Source organism: Gossypium hirsutum, chromosome A04 (assembly GCF_007990345.1).
Source record: "Gossypium hirsutum isolate 1008001.06 chromosome A04, Gossypium_hirsutum_v2.1, whole genome shotgun sequence".
Classification (NCBI taxonomy): domain Eukaryota; kingdom Viridiplantae; phylum Streptophyta; class Magnoliopsida; order Malvales; family Malvaceae; genus Gossypium; species Gossypium hirsutum.
In genome coordinates this window covers 13,278,268-13,298,303 of record NC_053427.1, presented here as the reverse complement: position 1 = coordinate 13,298,303, position 20,036 = coordinate 13,278,268, and the positions used below count along the sequence as shown (strand labels likewise).

The following is a 20,036-nucleotide window of genomic DNA, read 5'->3' as shown; positions in this document are numbered from 1 at the left end:
AACTGGTGTTTGATACCTGCTTCTTCACAGTAGGCTTGGAACTGAGCTGAGGTGTACTCAGTTCCATTATCTGACCTCATTGCTCTAAGTTTGCAACCAGACTCAGTTTCAACAGCAGCTTTATACTTCAGGAACACAGATGGAACTTTTGATTTCTGTTTTAGAAAATAAATCCAGCAGTATCTTGTAAAGTCATCAATAAATAGAATAAAGTACCTGCTTCCTTTGAGAGACTCAGTCTTCATTGGTCCACACACATCTGTATGCACAAGTTGGAGCTTCTCTGATGCTCTCCATGTTGTGCTTGTTGGAAATGGCAATCTTGCCAATTTTCCTTGCTAACATATCTCACAAAGCTCATCATTCTTCACTGAATCGATGAAATTTTCTACTAGACCTTCATTGACCATGCGGGCTATGGATTTGTAGTTTGTATGTCCAAGCCTCTGATGCCAGAGTCTAGAGTCATCAGTGGAGGCTATGCAGGCTGAATGTAAGTCATTTGGCCAGTCTACTTCAAAACATTTATCAGTCATGGTGACTGTTATGAGGTTTGATCCACTTGGATCAAAAATTTGACATTCTTTATCCTTGAACACAACTGACTAACCTTTCTCAAGTAGTTGAGTTATACTGAGAAGGTTCCTATCGATTTCAGGTACCAAAAGTACATTTGAAATGATTTTGCCACCTGTAGAGGTATGAATCAGCACATCTCCTCTTCCTTCAGCATTAATCAACTGACCATTTCCAATTTTTACCTTGGTTTTGCAGGTTCTGTCCAGGGTTTTGAAGATAGTTGCATCTGGTGACATGTAGTTTGTGCACCCACTGTCTAGAAGCCAGCCCTTTGAACCCTTCTTCTGATTTGCTGCACATGACACAGCAAAAACATGTTCTTCTTGATCACTGCTTTCTTCAGCTACTCGAGCTTCTACCTTTTGTTGCTGAAATTGATTTTGTCTTGGTTTGCTTCTATTTTTGCAAACTTTTTCAACATGGCATTTTTTCTTGCAGTGTTGGCATACTACATCTGGTCTAAACCAGCATCTATCTTCTGGATGACCAGCTCTTTTACAATGTCTGCAGAGTTGGTCACTGCTCCTAGCAGCATCAGGCTTAGGCCTGTTTTTCCAGAACTTTTTGCCTTTTTGAGTTTTGATGCTCGAGGCTTCTTTGGCTTAAAAAGCCCCTTCCTGGTGCTCCTCTTGTCTACTGGCTCTTCTTTGCTCTTGTGCATACAAGGCATTGATTAGCTCAGTTAAGGAGATAGTTGTCAAGTCCCTTGAGTCTTCGAGGGATGAAATTTTAGCTTCATACCTCTCTGGTAGAGTGGACATGACTTTCTCAACTATTCTAGCTTCACTGAATTGCTCTCCTAGGAGCCTTATGCTATTTACAACAGCCATAATCCGATCTGAGTACTGCTTAACTGTTTCTTCCTCTTTCATTTTGAGATTTTCGAAATCTCTTCTCAAGTTGAGCATCTGTTGTTGCCTTGTTCTCTCAGTCCCCTGAAATTCTTCTTTCAGCTTGTCCCAAGCCTCCTTTGGTGTTTCACAGGCCATGATCCTCATAAAGATCACATCTGTCACACAATTCTGTATGCATGACATGGCCTTGTGCCTTTTTGTTCTTTCATCAGTGTGTTGCCTTATTTGAGCAACTTTTGGATTAGCTCGAAGAGGTGCTGGCTCAGCATCTGAGTTAACAACTTCCCATAGGTCGAATGCCTGCAGGTAAGTCCTCATCTTAACTGCCCAAATGTTGAAGCCCTCTCCATTGAAGACAGGTGGTGAAGCTGGTGAAAAACCTGATGATGCCATGGTTTTGATACTGAACTACAACAGGTCCTCTAAGAATATGGCTCTAGATACCAATTGTTGGATCTAAGTGCTACAGCAGCAAGCTTCAACAGAATGCTTGTCGAGCAAGTCTCGTGACTTGCAGCAGAAACAAAGCAGAAAACTCAAATAGATTTTGAAGCAAAACTAAAAATGGAGAGCATATGGATGAAAACTTGTTGAATTCATTCAAAAAACTGAATATGGCTTAAAGCCAATACATAAACAAGCTTACAACTTGACAAAACAGTAGGTTAACCTAAACTTCACCTACTACCACTAACAAACTTAGTAACTTTAGCTAATTAACTTGTACAGATCAACAACGCTGATTAATCAGCTCAATCACCATCAGTTTTACATCAAATATAAACCTAACATAGTTGAAATACAACTAAGTTACACTGCATTAACTTAAAAATACAAAATAAGTGAAAACACAGCTTGCTGGCTTGACGAACTTGCAGCTTCTACATGTAGTGCCCTCGACAGTCTTGGTTGCTGCATGCTGACCATTGCTTCAACAAATGGAGTTGCAGATATCCTTATTCCAGCTCCTCATCACCTTCTTCCTGGTTTTGTTTGTGGCAGCAATCACTAGTATTAGGAAATCTAAAGCTAGGAATTTAACTCAAGGGTTGATTCCAGGGCCACGGAAATTACCTTTGATCGGAAATATGCACCAGCTCACCGGTCCTCGTCTACCCCATCGCACCCTACGTGACTTGGCTACGAAATATGGCGCCATCATGCACCTGCAACTCGGTCAAATTTCCACTGTCGTCGTTTCTTCTGCAGAAATGGCTAAAGAGACTATGAAAACCATGATGTTGTCTTTGCTAATAGGCCTGTTCTCGCTTCAGCTAATATTATAACTTACGGGTGCACTGATATTGCCTTTTCACCATATGGAAACTATTGGAGAAATCTGTGAAAAATTTGCACATCGGAGCTTCTGAATGCAACTCGGGTCGCTTCCTTCCAATCCATAAGAGAAGAGGAAGTGCTGAATCTCGTCGAAACCATAAAATCAAATGAAGGATTGGCTGTGAATCTGAGCCACAAAGTCTTTTCACTGAGTTATGGCATAACAGCGAGGGCAGCCTTTGGCAAGAAATGCAAAGATCAATACGCCTTCATATCAATTGTTACAGAGGAAACCAAGGTGAATTCTGGTTTCTTTGTTTCCGAATTTTTTCCTTCACTTAAATTCCTGGATACTGTTTTGTGTCTAAAGCATAAAGTTGAAAAGATTCATGGAGAAGCTGACATGATACTTGGGAATATTGTTAACGATCACAAAGAAAGTAGAACAAAAGGCAGAAGTAAAGATGAAAACAAGGAAAATCTGGTTGATGTTCTTTTAAGGATTCAGAAGGATGGCGAATTTCCCTTGACTGACAACAACGTCAAAGCCGTCATCTTAGTGAGTCCATTTTCTTTTATTACATTGACCTGGATTTTGGTAGTTTGTTCACAAATTTTAATGGCCATGATGTTATTTATTATGTTGTTTTAGGACATCTTCAGTGCTGGCAGTGAGACATCAGCAGGAGCTGTAGAGTGGGCATTGTCGGAAATGATTAAAAACCTAAGAGTTATGACAAAAGCACAAGCAGAGGTAAGGCAGGTATTCCAAGGCAAAGGAAATGTAGATGAAACAGGCATTCATCAACTTAAATATCTCAAGTGTGTTATAAAAGAAACCTTAAGACTGCACCCTGTTATACCTTTATTGATTCCAAGAGAAAGTATGAAGAATTGTGTGGTTAATGGATTTGAAATACCTACAAAGACCAGAGTCATTGTGAATGCCTGGGCAATCGGGAGAGATTCTAATCATTGGGTTGAGCCTGAAAAGTTTGAGCCTGAAAGGTTTGTCAACAGTTCAGTTGATTTCATAGGGACAAATTTTGAGTTCATCCCATTTGGGGCTGGAAGGAGGGTATGTCCAGGCATATTATTTGCTCTGCCAACTGTAGAGCTACCACTTGCTCAACTGTTGTTCCATTTTGATTGGAAGCTACCAAGGGGAATGAAGCAGGAAGATATAGACATGACTGAGGTGTTTGGTGTATCTGTGAGAAGGAAAAATGATCTTGTCCTAGTTCCAAGTCTTTACCATGCTTCCACTACTGTTGCCTAGAGGCAGGAACAACCTTAGCTTATGTTGCATTATTCTAGTAGGTTGCGATTGAATCTCAAGTTTGTTTGTTTGCTTATATATGTATTGTTATTTAGCCTAATAGCCCACCACTTTATATTTGTATTTATTGCCGATGCTATCAGTGTTCATGCTTCTTGTGCATGGTAAATGTAACTGTAAGGCCCAATTTCGTCGGTCCCAAACAAAAAAATTAAAAACAAATAAATAAATAAACAAAAAAATCCATTAATTATCAAAAGTCCATTTTACATAAATAAAAAAACCAAAGCCCAAATACAAACCCATCTACTTACCCAATTACATGACCCAATAATCTAAGCCCCTATAAGCCCAAACCTCAAACCACCCCAATTACCCAAACACCCTAATCTAAACCAAAAACCCTTCGGCCACGGCCCTCACCACGTCAACAAGCACACCACTTGAGGAGCCTAATGTTACCTACGCCCCTAGGACTACACTGCCATTGACTCAGCCTCTGTTGCCACCACCATGCTACTTGCAAAAAAGAAAGAGACAGAGAACAGAGAAACAGAGAGAAAGAGAAACAAAAACTAAATATTGTAATTAATTTAGCTACAAAAGCATGAACCCTTTGTAATTTTTTTAACAAAAATGAAATAGAAAGAAAGAAGAAAATAGAACAAAAACTGATTAAAAGATATTTTCTTTTATTTTTTTTAAATTTGAAACGATTTAGGTTTTTACCTGTTGACACTTCACCGCCATTGTGGGTGGCCCTCTCCAACTTAAAAGGCCTCCAAATCCATTAGGATTCGCTGAGGGCCTCGTCGGAAAGGGAGAAACTGAAAGCTTTCTTTGCTTTCTGTTGAGTTTTGACTAGGTTTAATTTCTAGGGACTCTAACCCCAGATCTACGTTCTACGCATTAAAAGGCTCAAAATAGGTACTTTAGGGAACTCTGGCCATTAGAGGCGGCGATCTCTGTTGCCAATGACCGACGGCCACGGCGAAGACCCACTATCCCTATGACCGGCTTGGGGAGTATTGAGAGAAAAAAAACATAGCACAAATAATTTTTTTTCAGATTTTTTTAACTTAAATAGGGTGTACGACATGACGCCGTTTTGGCTTGGTTTTAGAAGTCCCAAAAAGACGCCGTTTTGTTATAACCTAAAGACTCAACCCGAATTCGCCTTTTTTTTAGGGATGGGATAATTGCTGCCTAGGTCCTTCCGCTTTTAGGCACTTTTAATGTTGTCCTGATTTTGAATTTTTTTCTTTTTAAATTCCACCATTTAATTTAATTTTTTGTAGTCCTCTGACCGTTGACCCTCTGGGGAGTGACACGCATACAGAGGATTAGGATAATTGTCCTTTTGATTCCTACATTTTAATTTATTTTAATTTATCCTTTTTTTTGTTTTTCTTGCATTTTACTTTCAGTTTCATTTAGTCTCAATTTAGTCATTTATTTATTTAATTCACCCCCTTTATTTTCTGCTTTTTAATTTCCAGCATTTTTAATTTATGACTATTTACATTTTTGTCCCTATAAATTATGCAATTTTTATTTTCATCCTTCAGTGGTTATATTTTTTTTATTTTTTTCATTAAATATGGTGTTAATTATGCCATGGTTATAATTATTATTACTATTATTATTGACATTGACTATTTTACCCTCGTTACCATTACTACAATCATTTTATTCTTTTATTATAATATTATTTCAATTGCATCTATGTAGCTATTTTATTTGTGCCATTATTTTATTGTATATTATGATTACGTACACTCGTTTGTTTTGTACCACGCTCAAACAAGTTAATCACATGTAGCATTAGTGTAGCATTGGTTTTTGCACAATGCATAATTAGTCTTTAAAACCGAGGCAATGTTCTTTATCTAGGGGACTCGAGAAGTTGTGCCCCTAACTCATGGGGTATGAATTTCTTCTCGAACCAATGTAATTGAACATCCTTATTAAGATAAAAATTTATAAGGTTTAAATAATAAATGGATGATAAATACTCTTTATTCTCGGGGATTCAAGATATTGTGCCCCTAACTTACGGGGACACGACCCTTATTCTTGGTTGACTCGAAATATAAGAGCCTTCTACATAAGATTTGATTTAGATAGCGATATTTTTAATGTCATCGAATAACATCGTGTAAGGGTGCATTTTAAATTCTTTTCGAATTCTCGATTTTCGACATTAAGACATCAAATGATTAATTAGGTACCAATTTTGGGCGTGATGAGGGTGCTAATTCTTCCTCATACGTAACCGACTCCCAAACCTACTTCCTGGATTTTATAGATCAAAAATCATCGTTTTAGTAATTTTACCCTTTTATTAAAATGATTAAATTTTGAGGTGATCCAATCACACCTTGATAAAAAGAATTGGTGGCGACTCCGTCTTCGTTTTAAAATAAAAGTCAAAACGCGAGAAAAAGGTTTCGACAGTAACATTATTATTTCTATATTCGTTTTATGTTGGTAGCAGTATTTGTGTTGTGCTCATATTTTCCTTTTATATTTATTATTCTCTAAGAGCTGAAGGAGGGTTGGTGGAGAGAGTTCATTTTTCTGGATCATTGAACAGCAGAAAGAATTTGATGATTTCTACCAATTCAATGTTGTTATTCATTTCAATACATACAGGGGGTTAATTTCCTTTGTTGACTTAATTCGTGTTTCCAACAGTTCTATGTTAATGGGTTGGTCTTTCCTCCTCTCCATTACCACCCATTAGTTTCTTTCTCCTTTTTGGCCTTTAACGTGGTTAAGTCGTGGAATTGAATAAAAGAATTGTAGATCAGAATTGAGTACTGAAATATGAAGTCAAAATATATTATAAATTGCTAATAAAAGTATAACTTATAAAGTTATTTTTTTAAATAGTTTATTATCATATAAGTTTTTTTTATAACATTTCGGTGTATTTGAACCCATATCCTCTTACACTAGTGACAATGTCTAAATCAATCGAATTAAGACTTATTCGGCAGCAAAGATAAATCATTTTTATTTTGGGATAATAAGTGATAATATCATAAATTCAAAAAAATTAAATTTAATTTGATTTAAATAATATTTAAATTTGAATATTTGTTCAGATAGTTTTTAAAGTAGTGGCTGGACAAATGTCAACTGATTGGTATTATTTACTTAGAAAACTTGACATCCTTAAATTAACAAATTTTAACACTATGACTCTTGTTGATACTTTGGATGATAGTTAGTCCATCCTTAATATCTAAATGACAAATAGCAACATATTTTGGAGATTGATTTGAATTTGGATAAAAGTAATCAACTTCTCAAATTTGATGGATTGGATCAAATTAGGTAGAACTTGAAAGTATATACTGAAGATTTAAGACTTATCTTGAGCCATTTTGAAGGTATTACTTATGCATATTATCATGTTAGTTTTAAGGGAAGATTAATTGTATTTGATATAGTATACTAGCATGTCTAAATTACTTATATATGTTGTGGAGACTTGTATAAGTTATATACTAAATTAAGAGCACTTTATTTTGTTCATTGAGGAACGTTTCTTTTGAGTACATTTTGAGTGAATAATCATGTGATTTGGTTAATGTCATTTTTCAGGGGGGAAAATTAGAGGAGAGTTGTTTGGATATTAAGTACAAAAACGAAAAGTCTAATATGGTGTGTGTTCGAGGTTGAAATCATTTGTTGTACAAGGTGCTAACATAGTGAATATTCTCTTTGGGCAAGTCCTTACAGATATAGGGAAAAGGAACTGTATAAACACATCTTGTGTTCATCATTTTTTTACCTTGTTCTTTTTTGATGCATAAAGCAGTTGAAACTAATCATAACCCTACTTGTTAGGATGACATAAAAAAAGTTGGCATAGATTATCCCAACAATTCCGAAAACATCGTTGTTAGCACCATTGGCATAGGTACCGCAATGCTTTGGAAAAAGTGTTGGCATAATTCAACATAGGTCGACCTTTATTGAAGGGTTGGAAAAGACCTAGTCAAGGCCGACCTTTAAAAAAGGTTGGGATATGAGGAAATAGGTGACCCCAAAAAGGTCAGAATAAAGCACTCATATACCTACTTTTAAAGAGTTGGGATAGAGCACTCTATGCCAACCTTAAAAAGGTTAGGATTGACTCGTCTAAGGCAACCTTAAAAAGGTTGGGATAGGCCTTACCTGCGCCAACACCTTACATAGTTGATTTAGGCCCCATGTTTTTTACGACTTTTTTTCCCGACTTTTGAAGAGCCTACTTTGGTGAAATAGAAGCAAATTTGTATATCTTGAGTTTGGATAAGTTCGAGATGATATTAACTGAATAGTTAATTAACATAAACTAATCATATTAATATAAAATTACCACTGATGAACTTATTAGTTTATATACAAAATCCTAATAGAAGCAGTCAACACGTTGACAACATGTTATTAGCTTGTTGTCCAATTGCATTCAGTGAATATGTTGCCAACATGTTGTCTACCTGTTTTCCGTGACATCAAAAATTTCTAGGACAATTGCATTCATCAACTGCTATAACATATATATATACATACATAATATGCAGCTGGCCTCATTCATCATTATCCGAACTAAAGGCCTCATCATCAGGCCTTCTAGTTTGAAATTCAACTACATTAACAAGTGCAAAAAATAACAAATGTAATTTTTCTATTTAAATGAGTTAGATAAGAAACAGCATGAACACATGGGAAGAATATTTCAGTAATAGCCAAAGAATCATAAATTGAAGCAAAATCAACAATTTTCATAAGTAAGTATTTCACTTCCTCGACATCCCGTTTGCCATACAATCGTTGAGGAGACACTTATACTTCTTCTCACGAGCTTCCATTATAAGCCTTCTTCAAAAACTCGTTTCGTCGCTTAGAGAAGATGACTTTCCCCAAAAGGATGCATTCATATTTAAGGCTTCCCACTTTCAGTTATCTTGAAACATATTAATCTACAATAAAGGGTTTGGTCTGCAGTTTTTTATAACATGATTAATACCTTGGATTGAAAATTGTTTTCCAAACATAGTTGCGATGTTTAGTTTTGCAACAAATCTAGTTATGGACCCAATGATGAAAAGTCTGTCATCGACATTTAAGTAGACAAGGTTTCTTTGGAGGTAGGCTGCTCCAACACAATCCAGAATAACATCAACGCATGGCATTAATGGTGGAAGACAAAAGTTGTCTTCTTTTTAATGTTAAAAACCTCTAGCCAAGTCGATTTTAAACACAAACCCTAAAAGCTTAAAACAACAAAAAAATACTCACCAAAAATTAAGAAGAAAAAATACTTCAAATTATTCTAGTTGAGCTCAAATATATAAAGGAAAATTGTGTATATATATTCAATGGAAATTATATTTTAAAGAAAACCTAGATAGATTTTCCAATGGAATTCACAAATTAAGAATGTACTAGTACAACCCAGAGAAAACAGGTGAGAAACAACCCACAAGGAAATGAATAAGCCCAGAGAATGATAAAGAATAGATGAAGACTGAAGAAGGAAGAAGGGTTTGATAGTTTGATTTAGGGATTTTGATTTGGCAATGGGGGTCGAGGGGTTTGATTTTGGGAGAAGAAATGAAATGGGATTTGATTTGGGAAAAATAGAGGGCAGGTGGGGGAAAATAAAAGCCAAAAAGGTTTTGGAGGAAATGAAAAATAATAATATAATTTTAATTTATTAAAATAATTTATTCGATTTATTTAAGTTATTCGAATTCGAAAAATTTAACTCGATTCGAACTCAAAATTAAAAAAAATTCGAGTTGATTTGATTAACTCGAATAACTCGAATAACTCGATTCAAATAACTCGAAATTTAAAATTTTATTTCAATTTTTTCAAATCGAATTTTACTTACCCCTATTAGTGATTGTCTCATTTTGGAAGGGCATTTTTCAAAATAGTAAATTAAGATTTTAATCATTTATTATGATTAAATTTGAAATTTAATCTTTATATTTTAATTGGATATGATTTTTTTCATTTTTATAATATTCTTAATTAATTTAAATGATGGAGATTGTTAATTAAATTATTAAAGAAACAAAGAAGCAAAGATTCAATTAAAGAATCGATTTAATAAATAAAACTAACAAGCAATCGATTCAAAGAAGCAAAGAATCGATTAATGAATTAATTTAAAACAACAATAATGATTATTAATCAATTTGATATTGATAGCAAGTTAATTTTGTGCTTTTAATGTATCTATTTTTGGCTAATTTTTTAATAGAATACTAGTAAACTTGTGGTTTCTTACTTAAATCTTATCATGGATGAAATTGGAATGCTGAAATTCGAAATCAAGCAAAATGGGCTATATTGGAACGAAAAGCAAAAATAAGGGCCAAATTGAAGAGTTGCAAATTAGTGGTTGACTAAAATTCAGATTTAGAAATTGTCAAACTCTATATATAGAAAAAAAAATATGATTTTTGTTGACATAATCTTAGAGGAATCATGCTAAATTTAGCACATGAAAAATATATAAATACCTTGTATTGGTGGCTTGGAAAAACACACTTGATTTTACACTTGAAATTGAATTGAATATAATTTTTCCTTTATTTTTCACATGTTTGTAGCATTGGCAAAGCTTACTGTCATTTTCTTTCTTCTACTTTCTTTTGGTATAATTGCTCCTTAAGTTTATTCCCTTTTTTCACTTATTACCATTTCATTTAAATTCATTCCCACAATCCATCAAGCATGATTAATTTCATGCTCAACTAAAACTTCATTTAGCCTTAGTCCGGTAATCATTCCTATAAAAAATCGTGAGATATGAACCCATACTAAAACCTTTCAACACAGTATTCGTTATCTCTCCGGTAAATGGGATAGTTACAATTGTCTCTTAAAGTTAATGCAATTTCAATTCAAAAAGCGCACATTGGGTTGGAGTTGTTTGGCGTACAGTTGGGAAAACGAGTCGGTTGTTTGCCGAGTTCAAGTTCCAGCGAACAAATTGGTGTGTCCAGGTTGGTAAGGGCTTGTTGGACCTCTGTCAAGGGAGATAGTGATCAGATTTAAATAAATCACATGGTTGAGGTCGTTGATTCGAGTTGGGCTTTTCTAGATCGCAAGACTATCGAGATCTTAAATCGCGAATGCAAGAGATAGCAAGACTATCGAGATCTTAAATCACGAACGCAAGTTACGTGATTAGATAATCGGTAAGTGTTGGTTTGTAGGTCATACTAGAACCAACTGCACAAGAAAGAGTTGGCGGGTGTGGCGTCCTTGATCGCTATAACCAACTTATCGTTAAGAGAAAGGAAATCCATTTTCAATGATCGGTTTGAGTTCAAAGTGTACTGGGGCTAAGGCTAAGCATTCACACATTGATTTACCGACTTAATTTAAATTACTCAATTTTATTTTCACAAATATCATTCTGTTATTATTTCATTTCATTTTATTTTTCTTTATCAACTAAATTCCCCCTTATTTATTTTCAACTTTACACGTATAGGTCATGGGCACGACAGCTGCATAGAATCAGGAATTTGGTCATGTAAACAGGAAAATTAGGAATCTCAGGCATGCATATCTCAACCCTTATACAAAGAGTTGACCAAAACATATGTCGGCAAGTCTATCCCGACACTTAAGAAATTGTCGGCCCAAAAGTGTCGTCTTAAGGCTACTTTGTTGTATTTAATTAAAGATATTTGACTTTCAATTTTATGATTCCAATGACAATTAAAACCCTTTTTGCAATTATTGACTCATTATACCTTTCCAATGGCAATTCTATGCCCATATACAACTTTAATTGCAGCAATTAATGAAATTTAATTACAATAAAAATTTCATTTCACAAGCTATTTACCATCAGGCTAATTACTCATTCTAATTTAGACACTTATAAAAATTAGGGCGTGATAGAATAAGAATTTGCTATGTTTCTGAAAGAAGGAAAGGGCCCTCAATGCTAAGGAAAAGGTTAAGAGGAAACCTCTTAACTTCCTCCCTATCTAGTCCACCAATCCAAGCCCTCTGGAATATTCCAAGAGTAAAGACTACTTATGAACCCTGCCATATTATAGGGTTATTTTCACATCTTCTATTTTGGTGAAGGAGTTCCCTATGACACATATGCAAAACATCTTTTAGAACGCAATATATTCTTAAAGAAGAGTTGTTATTGAATGAGAATTGTTTCTGAATAAGGATCACTCTAGCTTGTTCAAAACATGAATTGTTCTCAACATGGAGTGTTTTTTTTTAACAAGAGTTGTTATGTGGTGATGCTTTTCTTGGAAGAGCTTACTTTAAATAATGACTCTTCTTAGAAACATAATTGGTATAAATAGAAGTTGTTCCAAACCATAGTTGTTATGAACATAACAATTGTTCTAAACAAGAGTTGTTCCAAGTCTTTGTTATCCAAAAATGAGCTATTCTGAAATGACAGCTACACTAGATGGCACTTGTTCTTAATTGAAACCCTATTTTGAAAATAATTGTTTCGGACATAGCTATTCTCACACAATTGTTATTTTGAATAAAACAATGTTACTACTTGTTCTAAGCTTGGTAGCACAATTTCCTAAAATAGTAACCAAAACAAATGCAAGTAACCAAAAGAAAATAAAAGCTTAAACCCATATAGCTAAATCATATCTGAGCTTAATTATGTGAAATAGATAAATTTTGGATGTATTTAAACACACACAAATTATGTGTTTGGAGACCAACATAATAAGTGGATTTGAGCTTTAGATAAACTAGTAGTAAGTTTAGGTAACCATGTAAATTACAGTTTTTTCTTGTGGAAAACTATTTTTTAACAAAAAAAAAAGTTCAGCCATGTAAACAAGGATCCAGAAATATGCAGAATTTAATTCAAAAATCTTGGCAAAAATGAATTCTAACCACACAGTTTTTTTTTAGTCAAATTGGATTTCCATTTTTAAAAGCCGAAAATATTGAACGGAAATTCAAATTGACTTTATGTTTGTAAGTGTCCCATGATATGTGATTTATTTATTTTAAAATTTTAAAATTTATTTTTAATTATTAATAAATAATTATATATAATAGTAAAATACATTAATTTTTTAAAAAAAGAAATATCATTTTATTATTAAAATGTTTATATAGCATATATTTTTCAAAATATTTATATCAAATATTTATTTTTTAAGTCTATCCTAAAACTGTTTATATAACATATTTGTTGTGTTTGTCTTAAATTGGATCTCATTTTTCAATTTTTATTTAATTATATAAAAATTTTAAAAATACATGTGTCATTCTTATTATGAATATCTTATTAAGTGGATGTCCATCAAGATTAAGATAAAGTTTTGATGTACTTTAAATTCTAATAGTTATTAGAATTAGATCTCTACTTCTTTTATACTTCTTATGCCTATAAATAGAGACTCTGATGAAGCATTATAATCACCCCTTTTGATCAATAAAGTACATTCTCTATTGCTTTCATATTTTCTTTGTTCTTTATTCTCCCAATCTCTCTTTATTTTATAACACGTTATCAGCACGATTTTGCTCAAAGTGATAGTTCCTTTTATCGACGATCAAATTTATCCTCCATGATTTTCAATTTCTTTGACAGCAAGATGCAAAGTTTTTACAGATGGTGAAAGATTTGATATCATTATCCATATGAAATCAAGAATATTTTCTAACTATCTCATACCTTCTAGTGATTATGATGATGTTAAAGATCTTCAGGTATATTTTACTATGTTTTGTTTATTGTATATTATAATTGGATACTAATCATGACAACATGCATAGATAGATTTTGATTTGAAATCTCACGCATGTTTGCGATGGTAATTATGAATTAAAGAATCTATTGGGATGTTTATAAATCTGTTCTACTAAATTTGTTGCATTCCCCGAAGTGAATGTAAACATAAAGAAGATAAAAGATATACTCATGGACCACTAAAATTGGGAACCTAGTAATAAATAAGAGAATAATGAGAGTTCTCAAGATAACTTTTCAAAGGGTAAAGATAACTTATGTTATCAATATGATATGAAAGATTATTGGCCACAAATGTGGCATATGCCCAAATATTTTGTTTCTATTAATATTCTTTAAGGAATGATATGAAAATGTAGTAATGAATTCTGTCATTACAGATAGAAAATATTTATCTTATTTGGTACTAGAACAAACAAATATTATTCCAATATTTGATAATACAAAATTAGTTAAAAGCTTCAAAAGAGCTAATATATCACTATCTAAAAAACACAAAATTTGTGATGGTTAATGCATTACTTTTAAAAGTTATTTGTAATGGATCTTATATTGAGATTGTGCATGAGGAAAATATTATATTTCATATGAATAAAAAAAAGGGGGATTGAGTTATTAATTTATAATATTTATGATATTCTTTTGTCATCATCCCTATTAAAGGGTTGAAAGCAAGATATTTGATTGTGAAAGATCTACTCATGAGCAATAGAATATGATAATTCTATCTAAAGCTTATTATGGTTAGATGCATCTAAAGTTGCAAGTATTTTTTAAAAACTGAGTATAACTCTACAGTATACAGAATAAGTCCTCAATTAAAATTACGTGGTAAAATATTACTGATGAGAACTTGCAAGAGAGAAATCTTATGTATGAAAAGTCATTGGTTATGTACATGTTATACACATGGAAAATAAGATCCACTCTCAAAGTTTGCTATTAATAGATTTTTGGGCATTTGAATATTTTGGCATATTTCCTGAAGCGAATACTGCATCTAATTATTTGGAAATTATATTTATTGACTTGATGGTATTATAGACTTTATATTGATTTAGACATTTTCAGTAGTAAATGTCACGATAGTACTTATATGTGGATACAAATTAAAAGGAATGATAATATAATTATCAAATTGTTACAATTTAGTACAATTGAAACAATGTTAAAGTAAACTAGAAGTTTACTAATACAAATGCGTTTACTACTTGGCATGACCAGTTAGACTATCCTGGATCATATATGATGCGAAAATTAATTGAGAATTCATATGGACATCCATTAAACAATTAGAAGATTCTTTCATTTAAAGAATTCTCATTTATTGCTTGTTCTCAATAAAAATTGGTTCTTAGAAACTCACTAGCTAAAGTTGAGATTTAATGTCTTGCATTTCTGAAATAAATATGGGCTCATTCATCCACCATGTGGATGGTTTTAATATTATATGATTTTGGTAGATGCATATACATAATAATCACATGCGTTTTCAACTCGCAACCTGTCGTTTGCGAGATTGCTTGTTTAAATGATTAATTTCAGATTTTGCAATTAAAACAATTCATCTTGCTAATGTTGGTGAGTTTAAATCCTAAGTTTTCAATGATTATTACATGTCAATTGGGATAAAAGTTGAACATCCTGTAACTCATGTTCACACACAAAATGATTTAGCTGAATTGTTTATCAAATGCCTCCAACTAATAGCTAAACAATTACTTATGAAAACAAAACTTTCTATTTCAGCATAAGATTCATGCTTGCATTGATTTACATGTTGTACGCATCAAGCCAATAAATTATAAATACTCCCCATTACAATTGATTTTTGGTCAAGAGCCAAATATTTCCCATCTTACAATTTTTGGATGTGCGGTATATGTTCCAACTACTCCACCACAACTCACAGGTCATAATAAGAGATTGGGAATGTATATTTATATGAGTCTCCTTATAATATTTTTGAGCAATTAATTCTAGATTTAATTGTGACATAAGTTGTCAGTTTTCCTAACATTAGGGGGAGAGAAACAATAACTTGTAATGAGTTAGGGGAGAGTAATTGAACCAGAAGTTCAATAAGGATAACTCATTACAAGTTAACTGTTAGATGTATTTACAACCTTAATGAGAATAACCAAGTGTTATATACTATCTAATATTTTAATTTGAATCAAAGTCCCAGTAGGACAATCAATTAGAATAAATAATAGATTGATCGGTTCCAAAAATGAAAATTATTCTAGATGGTCATATAGTGGAGTTGGGTGCTCCAGAAGTGACCCAAGACATAACTAATAAGTAAAACTTCAGAAGAGATTCAGGTACCTGAAATTGAATTTTAAAATAATGAAAATAAGAGATCTCGATAAGTTATGTCAATTCGAGAAAATGTGGAACCAAATAATAAAAGTGGTTGACAATGATTTTGCATGCAATATTACTATTGAAATAATAAAATAAAAGGAGGATCTTGAATAAATCTATTGAGAAATATAGATATTAAATAAATTGATCAAAATAGAAAGATGCAACTCAAGTACAATTAAATTTGTGGAGTTTTTGGACCAGTAGTCCAAATATCTAAAGATATAAACCAATAATGGTGCAAATGAAGTAGTTTTGCAAAAGCGGAATAAAAATATAAAGTTTTTCGCTATGTACTGGTATTATTATGAAAAGATATAATATTCTTTTGTGGTGGATGCAATAACCTTTAAACATGTTATTTTGACAATTCATAAAAGATTTAACTTGCGTCTAATGGTGATTGTTACAACCTTTATAAATCACTATATAGTAAAGTTTATATTAAAATCCTTGAAGGATTTAAAATGCTAGAAGCATATTAAAATTCTCGGGAAATTATTCATTTATATAAATTGAAATAATTGAATATATGTGGTAAATTTGACTTAGTCAATAGTAGTTGAAAGAGGATTATAAAATGATCCAAAATACCTATTTGTGTTTTTATAGAAGAATCATGAGTAAAGTTTGCTATTATTATTGTTGTTGAAATTCCTCAAGAGATCAAAATATGTTTCCCCAAAATTTTCCCTCACTCATGATTTTCAAAAGAATGGTAGTATAAATGCTTAGCAATACATTCAAATAGTCATTTGAAAAACTAGTATTCAAGATAGAATACGTAGAATATGAGAAAGTATGTTATGTTTTCATAAGGGGGAGTAAATACGCGTTGTATTTTTTCCTTAACCGAGGTTTTGTCCTATTGGGTTTTCCTGGTAAGATTTTTAATGAGCCAGCATATTATACGTATTATATATTGTGTACTTTTTTCCTTCATTAAGTTTTTATCTTACAAGGTCTTTTTTCTAATAAGGTTTTAACAAGGCACATTATCTACCAATGGACATCTAAGGGGGAGTGTCATGAATAACTTATTAAGTAGATGTCCATCATGGTCAAGATAAAGTTTTGATGTACTTTAAATTCTTATAGTCATTAAAATTAGATCTCTACTTCTTTTATACTTCTTATGCCTATAAATAGAGACTCTGATGAAGCATTGTAATCACCCCTTTTGATCAATAAAGTACATTCTCTGTTACTTTCATATTTTCTTTGTTCTTTATTCTCTCCATTTCTCTTTATTTTATAACAATTTTAAAATTTTATTTTATTTTTACAATAATTATATACATAAATAGTTTTTATTTGAGAAAAAGCATGATAGATTTTTATCACTTTTTTTTAGCTCAATGGAATTTAATTTTTTATGATTTGAAGTCAAAAAAAATACACAAATTTATTCAATAAGGCTGAATTTGATTGGCATTTTTATGAGTTCAAATTAAATTTAAATCAAAAATTTTCAATACAAATTAAAAATTATATATTTTTTTATTATAAATGTTTTAATTACACAGTTACTTATATATCACTATCAAAATGAGTAAGATTAAGGATGGTAATGGAGTGAGACGGGACAGATAATGCTAAATTCACTATTGCTTTATAATTATCATGCTTTGTTCCATCACTTGCCTGATCTACTATAGATATATATAATATTGAAAATCACTACTATCTCTATGAATGTTGATGCATTCATACCCGGCTCACTCCACCCTATTCCATTTTAATTTCAATTTTTTATTTTAATTTTTCTAAAATCAAATAAATACTTAAATATAATACTTCAAAATAAATACTTAAACATGCCTTTGAAAGAATGTCTAAAGTAATGTGATTATGGCGGTTAGTGCTGCAAATGATTGAATAAAAAAATGTGGAAAAAATTTGAAATCATACCGGTAAATGAAAACACACGTTACCTGTAATTTTAGCCTTATTTCCCCCAAAGAAGAAGAAGAACGAATCAGTTCATTTGATATCTTTCTTTCGAGCTCGTCTTCTTTATGTTACTAACTAACAATGGAGCTGCAGATATCCTTATTCCGGCTCCTCATCACCTTCTTCCTGGTTTTGTTTTTGGCAGCAGTCACAAGTATTAGGAAATCTAAAGCTAGGAATTTAACTCAAGGGTTGATTCCAGGGCCACGGAAATTACCTTTGATTGGAAATCTGCACCAGCTCGCCGGTCCTCGTCTACCCCATCGCACCCTACGTGACTTGGCTACGAAATATGGCGCCATCATGCACCTGCAACTCGGTCAAACTTCCACTGTCGTCGTTTCTTCTGCAGAAATGGCTAAAGAGATTATGAAAACCCATGATATTGTCTTTGCTACTAGGCCTGTTCTTGCTTCGGCTAAGATTTTAACTTACGGGTGCACTGATATTGCCTTTTCACCATATGGAAACTATTGGAGAAATCTGCGAAAAATTTGCACATCGGAGCTTCTGAATGCGAGTCGGGTCGCTTCCTTCCAACCCATAAGAGAAGAGGAAGTGCTGAATCTCGTCGAAACCATAAAATCAAATGAAGGATCGGCTGTGAATCTGAGCCACAAAGTCTTTTCACTGAGTTATGGCATAACAGCGAGGGCAGCCTTTGGCAAGAAATGCAAAGATCAAGAAGCCTTCATATCAGTTATTACAGAGGAAACCAAGGTGAATTCTGGTTACTTTGTTTCCGAATTTTTTCCTTCACTTAAATTCCTGGATACTGTTTTGGGTCTAAAGCATAAAGTTGAAAAGATTCATGGAGAAGCTGACATGATACTTGGGAATATTGTTAACGATCACAAAGAAAGTAGAGCAAAAGGCAGAAGTAAAGATGAAAACAAGGAAAATCTGGTTGATGTTCTTTTAAGGATTCAGAAGGATGGCGAATTTCCCTTGACTGACAACAACGTCAAAGCCGTCATCTTAGTGAGTCCATTTTCTTTTATTACATTGACCTGGATTTTGGTAGTTGTTCACAAATTTTAATGGCCATGATGTTATTTGTTATAATATTTTAGGACATTTTCAGTGGCGGAAGTGAGACATCAGCAGGAGCTGTAGAGTGGGCATTGTCGGAAATGATTAAAAACCCAAGAGTTATGACAAAAGCACAAGCAGAGGTAAGGCAGGTATTCCAAGGCAAAGGAAATGTAGATGAAACAGGCATTCATCAACTTAAATATCTCAAGTGTGTTATAAAAGAAACCTTAAGACTGCACCCTGTTATACCTTTATTGATTCCAAGAGAAAGTATGAAGAATTGTGTGGTTAATGGATTTGAAATACCTGCAAAGACCAGAGTCATTGTGAATGCATGGGCAATCGGGAGAGATCCTAATCATTGGGTTGAGCCTGAAAAGTTTGAGCCTGAAAGGTTTGTCAAAAGTTCAGTTGATTTCATAGGGACAAATTTCGAGTTCATCCCATTTGGAGCTGGAAGGAGGGTATGTCCAGGCATATTATTTGCTCTGCCAAATGTAGAGCTACCACTTGCTCAACTGTTGTTCCATTTTGATTGGAAGCTACCAAGGGGAATGAAGCAGGAAGATATAGACATGACTGAGGTGTTTGGTGTATCTGTGAGAAGGAAAAATGATCTTGTCCTAGTTCCAAGTCTTTACCGTGCTTCCACTACTGTTGCCTAGAGGCAGGAACAACCTTAGCTTATGCTGCATTATTCTATTAGGTTGGGATTGAATCTCAAGTTTGTTAGTTTGCTTATATATGTATTGTTATTTAGCCTAATAGCCCACCACTTTATATTTGTATTTATAGCCGACGCTATCTGTGTTTGTGCTTCTTGTGCATGGTAAATGTAACTGTAAGGCCCAATTTCATCGGCCGCAAGAATAAAAAATAAAAACAAATAAATAAATAAGTCTATTAA

General features: G+C 33.0%; 2 protein-coding genes and 1 pseudogene across 2 annotated transcripts; 2 read left to right on the top strand and 1 right to left on the bottom strand.

Annotated features, from left to right (window-relative positions):
• Nucleotides 1-338: 338 nt before the first annotated feature.
• On the bottom strand, nt 339-1,826 carry LOC107947848 (uncharacterized). The gene is made up of 3 exons (XM_016882360.1): nt 1,243-1,826; nt 611-1,125; nt 339-511 (listed from the first exon to the last, which is right to left on the bottom strand). Exons 1-3 carry the CDS (start codon nt 1,824-1,826, stop codon nt 339-341), a joined length of 1,272 nt encoding a protein of 423 aa, XP_016737849.1.
• Nucleotides 1,827-2,371: 545 nt separating this feature from the next.
• On the top strand, nt 2,372-4,018 carry LOC107947849 (desmethyl-deoxy-podophyllotoxin synthase-like; annotated as a pseudogene).
• A 13,769-nt stretch (nt 4,019-17,787) lies between these two features.
• Nucleotides 17,788-20,036, top strand: LOC107948440 (desmethyl-deoxy-podophyllotoxin synthase). The gene is made up of 2 exons (XM_016882984.2): nt 17,788-19,075; nt 19,168-20,036. Exons 1-2 carry the CDS (start codon nt 18,176-18,178, stop codon nt 19,792-19,794), a joined length of 1,527 nt encoding a protein of 508 aa, XP_016738473.2. The 5' UTR covers nt 17,788-18,175; the 3' UTR covers nt 19,795-20,036.